Source organism: Hippocampus bargibanti, linkage group LG07 (genome assembly GCF_051943395.1).
Source record: "Hippocampus bargibanti isolate YZ-2025 linkage group LG07, ASM5194339v1, whole genome shotgun sequence".
Lineage (NCBI taxonomy): Eukaryota > Metazoa > Chordata > Actinopteri > Syngnathiformes > Syngnathidae > Hippocampus > Hippocampus bargibanti.
This window is the reverse complement of record NC_142740.1, coordinates 10,559,374-10,571,791: the sequence shown is the minus strand read 5'-3', so window position 1 is coordinate 10,571,791 and position 12,418 is coordinate 10,559,374. Positions and strand designations below refer to the sequence as shown.

The 12,418-nt window shown below is 40.8% G+C and overlaps 1 protein-coding gene across 2 annotated transcripts in view; it reads left to right on the top strand.

Annotated features, from left to right (window-relative positions):
- The first annotated feature begins 4,018 nt into the window (after window positions 1-4,018).
- Window positions 4,019-12,418, top strand: part of ddah1 (dimethylarginine dimethylaminohydrolase 1) — a 98,664-nt gene continuing 90,264 nt past the window's right edge. The window contains exon 1 of one of the 2 annotated variants that reach the window (XM_089001840.1): window positions 4,019-4,536. In XM_089001840.1, coding sequence (XP_088857966.1) covers window positions 4,243-4,536 — 294 coding nt within the window. In that variant the 5' untranslated portion in view covers window positions 4,019-4,242. The remainder of the gene's footprint in view (window positions 4,537-12,418) is intronic. The other variant, XM_089001841.1, reaches the window with a different exon arrangement.

Genomic DNA, 12,418 nt, shown 5'->3' with positions numbered 1-12,418 from the left:
ATGCAATCGTTTTTTGCAACAATGTTTCTTGTTTTGTCTGCTGAAGCGTGATGATTTTGAAAATTACCATACATTCCATACTGTGTATTAATGGATTTAACTTTTTTTTTCAAATGCAAAACAGCAATAAAAATGACTTCACGCCAAGACGTCTTGCATTGCTTGTAAATCTAAACAATGGCTTCAGATTCGGATAATATGCTTTCTTGTTACACATCCAGTTATGAATATGATTCAAATACACTGTAGTTCTGAAGACGAAAGCATACATGTTTGCAATCGATTAAAGAATTATATGTGCCATTTTGAGGAAACATTGGGGGAACATCTCTTACCCCCCAAAAAAAGAGGCACAAAATGGCAGCTCATGGCCAGCTCCGTTTCTTATATGGCACTTGGATGCCCTCTTTTAGCGGCTTTTGTTAATGCAGTTCGGCGCAGGATCGGATATCTCGATAGTCTGGTTATATCGATATTTTTTCCGACTCCTGAGAATATCGATATAAAGAGACTTTATATATATATATATATATATATATATATATATATATATATATATATATATATATATATATATATATATATATATATATATATATATATATATATATATACAGCGAGACCTCAACTTACGAACTTAATTGGTTCCCAGACAGTGTGTAAGGCGAAAAGTGTGTATCTCAAAAATAGGAAACCCATAGGAAACCATTAAAATGGGAATAATCCGTTCCCGGGTTTCCATAAAATATACTTTTCAACTAAATACGCCTTAAAACTACACACAACATACCTTATTCTATGTATAATAAATGTGCTATTGTATTGTAATGAAAGAAATACACTGCATTGTATCATAAAGTCACTTTATTTACATTTGTGATGGTCATTTATGGCTTGATGGAATGGCGTTGGAGGTCGAAGGTCAAAGGGAATTGCTATTTGGAAAGAGAGGCGCATTACATGACGACTGTAATTTAAGAAATAAACTGTGCTGTAAAATAAAGTTTTATTTACCTTTTTGATGGTCGTTGATGGCTTATGGAAGGAGAGTCACCTTCCATCAGGACTGTTGGTAACGTAACCTCTGGTGTTGTTCGGTCGTGTGCTTCCGCCGAAGATCACTCCGCCAGCCATGGTGGATTGGATTGGATTGGATATGCCTTTATTAGTCTCACAGTGGAGAAATTTACATTTCACAGCAGCAAAGTGATGAAAGGAATGAAAGTAGAAAAACAAAATACATGAGCTGCTGGAAAGGCAGCCACTCTCGCGGCGCCGTCTTGAAGTCAAAATAACAAAAAAAAAAACTAAATAACAAATAATATGACAGCATGGAGACAATATGACAAAACAAAGACACAGAGAGACATTCATTCTTCAGGACTTGCTGTACCCTCTTTGTGATGACATGAAGCAGTTCTAGATGAAAGAGGAGAGGATCAAAGCGTCTTTCCACCAGTGGATCAGGGACATCATGGTGGAATGTGCACGTCGACTACAAGCTAAATGTTGAAAGCAAACACGCAGCTGTAGCATCCATTGACGAAAAGAGATTGTCTCACATCTCCTGTTCCACATAAATCTGCTTCAATTCCAAGCCGCAACAGTTCCACATACGCATCGGCGCTCTGCGCTGACGCTCCTTTCTTATCGTGGTTTCCTCAAGCCATGCATCCATCCAGCCGCAGACTGCCAACAGCACTGACCTTCCACTGAACAAAGCGGGGCTGTGAAGATGCTGCCCATTACAGGCGCAAAAAAAGCACAATGGCCCCTTTGGTGTCCAGCGACGGCAGTCGAATGGCTCCGACATTCCTCCCATTCAAAAACAGTACTGGCATATTCATGCTGCCGAAAAGGTGCAACCGCTCAGCACAGTCTCCTCCTTGATGAATGTCGTGGTCAAAAATGCTGAAAAACAATCTGTATCCGTTCCACACGATGCACAACAACACAAAGTGACAAAAGAAAACACAAAACAAGACAAAAACAACCAAAAAAAGCAAGGCTCATGAGAGCACTTGCTGAGGCTGCCTACTCGGGCGCCATCTTGGACTTCTTGATGGGTGTGTATTATGAAAATAGTACTTATTATAAGGTTTAATTTTCATAAATTTGACGTTTGTAAGACAAAAAGTTTGTAAGTTGAGGTGTTTGTATATATATATATATATATATATATATATATATATATATATATATATATATATATATATATATATATATATATATATATATATATATATATATATATATATATATATATATGGCACCCCCCACGGGTGAGACGCAGTGTCCATGCTGTTCCCAGCACTGCACTTTTCTGGACCGAGATATCCGATGTCGTTCCCAGGATCTGTTGCAACCACTTGTCGAGTTTGGGGGTCACTGCCCCGAGTGCTCCGACCACCACAGGCACGACTGTCACCTTGCTTTCTGCTATCGCTCGCAGCATGTATTGATTCGAATGTAGAACAGGGGGCACGTCAAAGTGCCACTGACATTCGACTGTTTCATCTATGATATTGTTTCATTGCAAATTAGAATCACGCCATAACCTGTTATCACCACAAAGGCGAATCCTTCAGTCCATTCAACCTGAAGTGTACAATACTCGTCATCTTTTTTACTTGTCGGGCTTGTTCAAAGGGGGCTTACCTGTTACCACATCAATGGCACCTGGATCAGTATCATCTAATCAAAATTGCGCTTTCAGCCAACTGCAGCCCAAACAGGAAATTATCAGTGAAAAAGCGAGAATACATATTTAGTTTTATTTGCGAGGCAGATGCAATCATCAAAACAGCCATATATGGTGACCCCTGGTTTAAATTTACGTACATTAAAAAACATTTGGAGTATTTAGTTTTATTTGCGAGGCAGATGCAATCATCAAAACAGCCATATATGGCTCACAAGCCATATATGGCGACCCCTGGTTTAAATGTACGTACATTAAAAAAAACATTTGGAGGACTCATCAAAGCCCTGATTAAACCTCTGCACTTGAGTATAAGTGAAATAAAAATCATTTGAAATACCCTAAAACGCATATAATAATGTAGAGTGCCCATTTTGACAATTTGACACAATAAAAAAAAAATGTGCATCTAAAGAGTTTGATGGTTCTCTTTATTTGTAAGTAGGTTCGTTGTCAGATCTCCCAGGCAGGTGACGCGCAGAGCTTGATCGTGGCGTGGAGTTGAGCAAGTCGTGCCGTGATGTCCGTCCGACGCCCGGCGCGAGCCGGGCGCCTGAGCGGGTCCGTGCAAGTCTCTTTGGGTCTGTGAGTCCGAGATGATTCTGCCCCGTGGTTCGCCCGATCTCTCTGTCCCGCGACAGCTCCTTTTATACAATTTGCAAGCGTGTGCTATGCGTCAGGGTGATACGCACACCAAGGAGATCAAGGAATTGAAAGACATGAAAGTGTTGAAAAGCGCACTTCAAAATCATACACTCGTGTGACGCAACACATCCACAAAGAAATTGCTGAGAGAAAGCCATTGATGGGGTCTGTTTTTGCGTCTCCAAATCTGTTGAGGGCTACTGGGTTCACATTTTTGCTGTCCCTGTTCTTTCTCCCCACCTTTAAATCACCAATATCTCAACTAAGGGGGATTTAGCTGCTCTGTGTATATACATTTACTCTCAATTTGTAAGCCGTGTCATCTTTCGCAGACTCCGATTAAAGTTGTTAGCCATAATTAGCAATTTTGATTCTTTATGACAGGTGAGCAGCCGCCTATTCAAACAGACTTTGTGCAGGTCTTGTGCAAGTTTACATTTAACATAACTCAATGTTTGACATGTGAATTCAAACCTCATCTTCATCTGCAAACATTGGTTTTAAATTGGCATGACAGGATGTAAAGCCCAAGTCGTCCGGATGCAATGATGCTCGGAGGTTGTTTGCCGGTGCCGTGTTGAGTGAAGCTTATGTTAAACGAGCGAGTCACTTGTTGGAGTGAACGCCTCTTCGAGGGCTGATAGGCTGTTGGGCTTCACGTGATGGTTGCTTCGCGTCACCGCGACACGCTTGGAGGCAAAAACGCAGCTCACTAACACCCAATGAATCCCCCCTTTTTATGTCAATTAAGAATTAACCCCAAAGCGTTGAAACGGTGGTAAATAAGTAAGCCAGCCAGCATCGTGACAGCTGTCGCTCAGTGAATCTCAAGGGTGCTCTGCAGTTTGATTTTTTTAACCCACATTTAGTTAAGCTCGCCAAACGAAAGGGAAAACATGGCCGGTTTAATGGCAGGTTTTGGTCGTTACACTCACGCTATCATCCGGGGAATCCCGACGTCTCTGGCCAAAGAAGCCCTCCGGATCAACCATGCTGAGGTGGATTCAATCAAGGCGCAAAAGGAGCATGATGATTACGTCCACGTCCTCAGGACCACGCTCGGGCTCGAGATAGTGGAACTGCCCGTGGATGAGACCCTGCCGGACAGCGTGTTCGTGGAGGATGCCGCCGTGGTGTGCGGGGATACGGCGCTCATCACCAGACCCGGTGCGGAGAGCCGGAGGAGAGAGGTAGGGAAAGCTTTGCATCACAGGATCTCTGATCCCACATCATGTTAACGTGAGGTGGGTTGCTTGGTTCAGGAGCATCCGCTGAATAGCAAATAGAGATTAGAAGGGCTGTTATTGATGATACTATCCCCAGCTCAAATCATGTCATTGCATTCAACCTTAACTGCAATAAAAGGCACCTAGCTTTAGAAAATTACAGTTGGAGTACTGTAGAGTACCACCTTGTGCATAAAGTATGGTAATATGAACAGGCAACGCCCACCTAAAACATTGCAATGTGATTCACTAATACTAGTTTATTATCATCATTTGCTTCAATTGTGTATTCATTGGCTGTGGTGTCATCTGGCGTTTTTTTTGCCTGAGTTTATGCTCACAGAAAGTGTAAGTGCGTGTGTGCGTGCGTGTGTGCGTGTGTCAGAAAGAAGCAAAATGACAATGGGGGAAACAGTCAGGTTCTGTTAAAGTGTCTGTCGTTTCAGATCAGAGTCAATTTATATCAGTGACGTGCAGTCAGTGGAGGCAGGTGAGGCAGTGCCTCACCAGCCATGAACCTCACCGCACGTCACTGCCACATGGGCACAATTGCGGTGAAGCTGTCGTGGAGCTGTGACATGACAATAAAAAGGAAGCAAAATAAAGGTTACTGTTGATGACTTGGTTTAAAATACCTTATACTACTACTACTACTACTACTACTACTACTACTACTACTACTTCTGTGTAAGCTCTCAGTCGTACAGGAGTGGTCCATCGATGAGAAGGTTTCTTCAGCCGTCATCTGTACAAAAGTGAAGGTTTCGGACGTTTCGCCTCCTATCCAAGAGGCTTCGTCAGCGAACTAAAGTCTGACTGGTCGTATCGGCCCCATTTATATATCCCTAATGTCCAGACCTGGTGGCGCAGGACACAGCTATGATAGGTCCCTACTCTCAGGTTGGGGGGCAGAGGACCCCTCCCTGTGGCCCCACTGATTGTTCCTACATTCCTGACTAACGACTGGCCTATTACCCCCACTCCCACCGGTATCACCTCATCAGCATAACGACCCTCATCAGCATTACGAAAGTTGCCTAACCTGTTTTGCCTAAGCAGGCTATTATATGAACGATCCAAATTGAACCTCACCCCACCAGACCGGTTTAATGAAGGATTTTGTTGTTTTATAAGAATCGCTTCTTTTACCCCCCTTTCAAACCATCTATGTTCTTTCGCTAAGATTTTAACCTCATTGTCATCAAATGAGTGGTTGCTAGCTTTTAGGTGCAAATGTACTGCCGATTGAGGTCCACTTATATTATCCCTGCGATGTTGATAAAGTCTTTTTTTGAGAATTTGTTGAGTCTCCCCAATGTACTGCTCTTTACAATTTTCATTCTTACAATGTATGGAATAAACTACATTACTTTGTTTTTCATTTGGTAGCCTATCTTTTGGATGCACTAATTTTTGCCTTAACGTGTTTATCGGTTTGAAATAAGTAGGAATTTTATGTTGCCAAAGGACTCTTTGTAATTTTTCAGAAACTCCTGCTACTCCTCTCCTTTTTGTATCTTGAGAATTATTGGTTTCATTCCCTATTCTTTCTTTCTGACATTTGTTGAATGACCACTGAGGGTACCCACAGTTAGTGAGTGCTCTCCTGATATGTTTGGGGCCACAGGGAGGGGTCCTCTGCCCCCCCAACCTGAGAGTAGGGACCCATCATAGCTGTGTCCGGCGCCACCAGGTCTGGACATTAGGGATATATAAATGGGGCCGATACGATCAGACTTTAGTTCGCTGACGAAGCCTCTTGGATAGGAGGCGAAACGTCCGAAACCTTCACTTTTGTACAGATGACGGCTGAAGAAACCTTCTCATCGATACTACTACTACTACTACTACTACTACTACTACTACTACTACTCATAATAATAATAATAATAATAATAATAATAATAATAATAATAATAATAATAATAATAATAATAATAATAATAATCTGTGTAAGCTCTCAGTTGTACAGGAGTCTTACTGGTAGTTAGAATTTTTGGTTTCATTCCCTATTCTGATATGTTTTGACTCCGAGCGGGGAGCTAGCATAGCAGAGTCCGGCACCACCATGTCTGAACAGTAGGGATATATATAGGGCCTAAACTACCAGTAAGACTTTAGTTTGCAGACGAAGTTTCTTGAATAAGAAGCGAAACGTCTGACACCTTCAAAGAAATACAGATGACGGCTGAAGAAACCTTTTCATCAATAATAATAATAATAATAATAATAATAATAATAATAATAATAATAATAATAATAATAATAATAAAATAAAAGCTCACCCTATTAAACATTTGAAAGGAAAAGCCTCAGTACCGAAGCAAACACTGCTGAATATGAACCGTGATTTATTTCAGATTAAAACATAATTTCCATCAATATCCCTCATTTTCATCATGACTGTATTGTGTCATATACCAGTGTTTGAAATAGCGTCTGCACAGTGGCCCGGGGCGTACGACTTTCAAAACGTCTCAGCCCGGATTGTCGACAACTTCTTCAAGAAAAAAACTGTGATTTTGTTTCAAATCAAATATAGTATTTTGTATATATATATATATATATATATATATATATATATATATATATATATATATATATATATATATATATCTTTCGAAGAAAATGAAGGCATTCGGGTGTGCCTTACACACCGGAAAATACAGTAAATTAACCCCTTCATGCACCGTGCAACCTGTAAACATGATAAGCTGTCCAATGTAGTAACCACTGTGCCTGAAAGCGTTAAAACATGTGAGCTGAGCAAAAATACCTCAACACTGTGAATGATGTTCTTGTCAACTCAACTGGTGATTAGATGGTCCTTTTGAGTTGATATTTGCTAATTTGCATCCAATGTTTCTGATGCTTCATCGGACTGGTGTCACTACTTTTTCATGTAGCATGTACAGATTCTCATTTATCACAATGATTTTTCACCCTTTTTTGCCTACTTTGAATGTAAAATAAGGTCCTGTTGGTGTATGCCAACAAGCCTTTTCTTGAGGGGGGCTCTGAATCATATTTTGTCCCTGATTTGTTGTACTAGATGTGATAAGGACCTAATTGTCCTAATTGCCATAGTTAGATCATTGTTATCTAGTTCACACTTCAAAACATTGCTGCCGCTGGAGAGATACAGTTGTGAATGGTTAAAGTGGTATGATTTTTTTCCTACTGTTGAGTGGAACATTGTCAACGGCCCACAAAGAGCTAACATTGATAAAATCAATAAATCACCCAAACAGCATTATTGACAGACTTCAGGCCAGGCCTATCTGGGACAATGTCCTATGGTTAGATAAGACTGTGATACAGATTTTTTTGGTAAAACACATCACTGTCCTGTTTACTGAAAATGAAACCTGGTTAAAAATAAGGAATGCATGGTCCCTGAAGTCAAACATTGAGGAGATTCACAGCTTTTTTGGGGAGTTGCTTTGCTAATTCTGATCCTGGATGAGTCATTTTATTTACCTTTTGTCATGGCCGTTGATGGCTTGATGGAATCGAGTGGCCGGTTTCATAAGCATTAAACACTCATTTTGGCGATACGTGTGTATCCCGAAAAAAGTTCATATGCCAAGATTAAATTCTCGTGAATTTAACGTTCGTAAGCCGAAAAATTCGTTAGCCAAGACTTTCGTAAGCCGAGGTATCACTGTAGATAGGAAACTAGAATACCTAGAGAAAACCCAGTCGCAATAAGAAATACTGTGTGAAACGCTACAAGGTACTGGTTGGGATGGTAAAAGCCAAGAAAGCTGCACAAGCTATATTGGCAAGCAGGAGTAAAATGACAAAACTGAAATAACTGTGTCATGATTTTCATCACTGTTGTGTGTCTTTATTACAAAAAAAATGAAACAAAACAGATGTATGATTGGTGCCTTATGCACATGAGCGTTTTTTTTTTCACGCTAAAAACACCTTACTATACAGGGTAGTTTATTTCGCAGCCAAAAGGCGATGGTAGTTTATTCGCGCCAATATTGTGCTAAATCTATTTGTCTTTTCTGTATAATAGCTATCTGGCTGGCTGGCTAGCTATCTAGCTGGCTTGCTATTAGCTATCTATTGGCTTGCTAGCTTGCTTTCTATCTATTTGTCTTACTATTCTATTTGAGTTACTTCCGGGTTGAGTGAACGCTGGTGCGTGTGGCTGCTGCTGCTTACCCACAGAAAAAAACTTATCCTGTGACTGTAAATTGACCTTGAGAGTTTTGAAAAGTGCTTATACATGAAATGTATTATTATTATTATTATTATTATTATTATTATTATTATTATTATTATTATTATTATTATTACTATACTATTATTATTATTATTATATTCACACAGGAAGACCCGGGCCGGAATCAATCTATGAGGTTGGATTGGATTGGATATGCCTTTATTCGTCTCACAGATTCACCACCACCATGCCGCCCCATTCAATATAATGTAACATGTTATGTTTACATTGCCCACCTGTAATGCGAAACCAAAACGACATTTATGAATTTGAATTACTGAATGATACTGCATTTGTCACTTAGGAAACTGTCACTTGGGCTGAAAGCTACTTATACACCGAATTGAAAGGTTGGTAAGAAAGAGATAATGACATTAATCAGTGCCTAACTGCTAAATTGTGGTTTGAATATAAAAAATCAATCAGTTGCATTTATACCGCACATTTCAAATGTGATAATGACAAAAATGTGTTCTGTCTGGAGAGAGAACTGCATATGCAGAAGACATTCCTGTCTCTGGAAATGTGCCAAGGATCGTGTGCCAAGACGACAAACTGAACTAAGCAGACAAACCCCTTTCCACACACACAGACACACGCTATCCTTCCGTCACCTCAGAAGACACACAATGCGGCAGGCTGCAAGACAGCTGCCGGAGACGTGCAAACAGGAACTCCTCTCAGTTTCGCAAGATGACGTGGTCTCACTCAGCCTTCACCGGGGGGTGTGAATGTCTGGTTTCTTATGTGAGACCACAGGAAGTAGACCATTCATGGTGTTGTTGGGAGGGGAGAAAAAACTAACTTGCGTTTCGGTCAGAGAGGGCATAGAAAAGCCCGGTCTCTTTAGAAGGAATGCCGTTAAATGTATCATCCATTAACCAGAAGAGTAGATACAAAGTCTAAAATCAGAATGTACAAGGTTACGTGTATGAAAGACCTTTTCATTTTGAACGAAAAGCATTAAATATTAATAACGAAACACATTAATTTCCAGCTCTGCCCCCCTTGTGTGGATTTTGCATCTTCTTGTGCTTGCGTGGGTTTTCTCTGGTTCTTTGGGTTTCCTCCCACATTCCAAAAAGGTGCATGACAGACTGGGACAGGAAAAGACTGGAGAGCCTTGTCAAGAGGGCCAGTTCTGTCCTAGGCTGCTCGCTAGACTCTCTGGAGGAGGTGGGCAACAGACGGACGCTAGCTAAACTAAAAGCTATGATGGACAGCCCCTCCCACCCTCTCCTGCCCACCATGACAGCACTGGGTAGCTCCTTCAGCCAGAAACTGTTACACCCACGCTGCAAGAAGGAGAGGTACCGCCGCTCGTTCCTACCGACTGCTGTCAGGCTTTGCAATTCTCAATAATCATATGTGAAAAAAAACTGGACACTTGTACTGGAAATATGGGGTGATGCAATACAGCCATACATAAATCAGAATCAGAATCAGAATCATCTTTATTGCCAAGTATGTAGAACACACAAGGAATTTGTTTCCGGTAGAACACACTGCACTAGTATTGTCGTCAAAAAACTGCTAAGTGGCACTATACAGTTCCATTTTGGCTACTGTTGAAAGAGTTCAAAGAGTTAATGGCTTGGGGGAAGAAGCTGTTTAAATGTCTGCTGGATTTGGTGCGCATGGATCGGTAGCGCCTGCCTGAGGGGAGTAGCTGGAAAAGGTGGTGGGCAGGGTGCGGAGGGTCCAGTAGGATTTTCCGCACCCTAGTTTGGATTCTTGCAGTGTGCAAGTCCTCGAGAGTGGGTAGGGCGGTGCCAATGATTTTTTTCCGCCGTCCTAACTGTCCGTTGAAGTCGGATTTTGTCCATTTTTGTGGCGGCCCCGAACCAAACGGTGATGGAAGAACACAGGATGGATTCGATGACAGCCGTGTAGAAATGTTGCAGCACCTCCTGTGGCAGGCCATGCTTCTTTAGCAGCCTCAGGAAGTACATTCTCTGTTGGGCCTTTTTCAGGATAGAGTTGGTGTTGACCTCCCACTTCACTTCACTTTTTAAATATGCCTTTCTTGATACTTGCACTATGTACACCATTTTTTATGAAACAAGTTTGCGCATTTACAGTATACAGTTGACATTTTTATTTTACTATGCTTAGAATATCTTGTTTTCTATCCTTTCACCCCCGACCCCTATCCCCTTTCAAATTGCTGCTGTGGACTGCAAATGTCCCCATTGTGGGACAAATAAAGATTTTCTGATTCTGATTCTGATTGAGCACTCAAAATTGTTCCCAAGTGAGAAGATGAGAGCGGATCTTTGTTTGTCTCCGTGTGACCTGCAATTTGCTGCTAACCAGTTCAGGATCCGACTCGCTGACTGCCTGAAGATGGCTTGGATAAGCAGATCAGAAAATGAATGAATGAATATTCATAACAAATATTTAGACTGCCTTCTGGCATGCCCAAAGTAATTTAAATAGCAATTATTTGAATGCCCTCAAGGATTTTGTTTGCATTCAAATCATTGTTGGTTGATAATAATAATACAGTATATGTGGTATACAGGTAACATCCGACTTTTGACCGGCTCCACTTACAACCACCCATACTTATGACCACGACCTCCAGACCCTATTTTTAAATTTTTAATTCTACGCCTGGCATCGAAACGCGCTAGCAGGCCGGCAACGCGTAGAGAATTTGGCCAGCCAGCATCTAGCTCTCGCACAGCAATCGACCGTGTGATAGCACCAGAGGGAACTCGGTCATAAGTCGGATGTTATATATATATATATATATATATATATATATATATATATATATATATATATATATATATATATATATATATATATATATATATATATATATATATATATATCATCTCATTATCCGTACCGCTTATTCCTCATTAGGGTCGCGGGGGACACCCTGAATTGGTTGCCAGCCAATCGCAGGGCACACAAAGACGTACAACAGTCACTCTCACACTCACACCTAGGGACAATTTGGAGTGTTCAATCTGCCTGCCATGCATGTTTTTGGAGTGTAAACCCACGCGGGTCCGGGGAGAACATGCAAACTCCACACAGGGAGGCCGGACCGGGACGCGAATATATATATATATATATATATATATATATATATATATATATATATATATATATATATATATATATATATATATATATATATACATACACACAGTAAAGTCTCGTTATATCGATATTCTCGGGAGAAAAAATGTCGATATAACTGTACTGTCGATATATCCGTCCTGTGCTGAACTGCATTAACAAGAGCCGCCAAAAGAGGGCATCCAAGCGCCATATAAGAAACGGAGCTGGCCATGAGCTCGCCATTTCGTACCTCTTTTTTTTGGGGGGGTGAGAGATGTGCCCCGAATGTTGCCTCAAAATGGCACATATAATTCTTTAATCAATTGCAAACATGTATGCTTTCCTCTTCAGAACTACAGTGTATTTGAATCATATTCATAACTGGATGTGTAACAAGAAAGCATATTATCCGAATCTGAAGCCATTGTTTGGATTCACAAGCAATGCAAGACGTCTTGGCGTGAAGTCATTTTTATTGGTGTTTTGCATTTGAATAAAAAGTGACATCGGTTGTCCTTTAATACACAG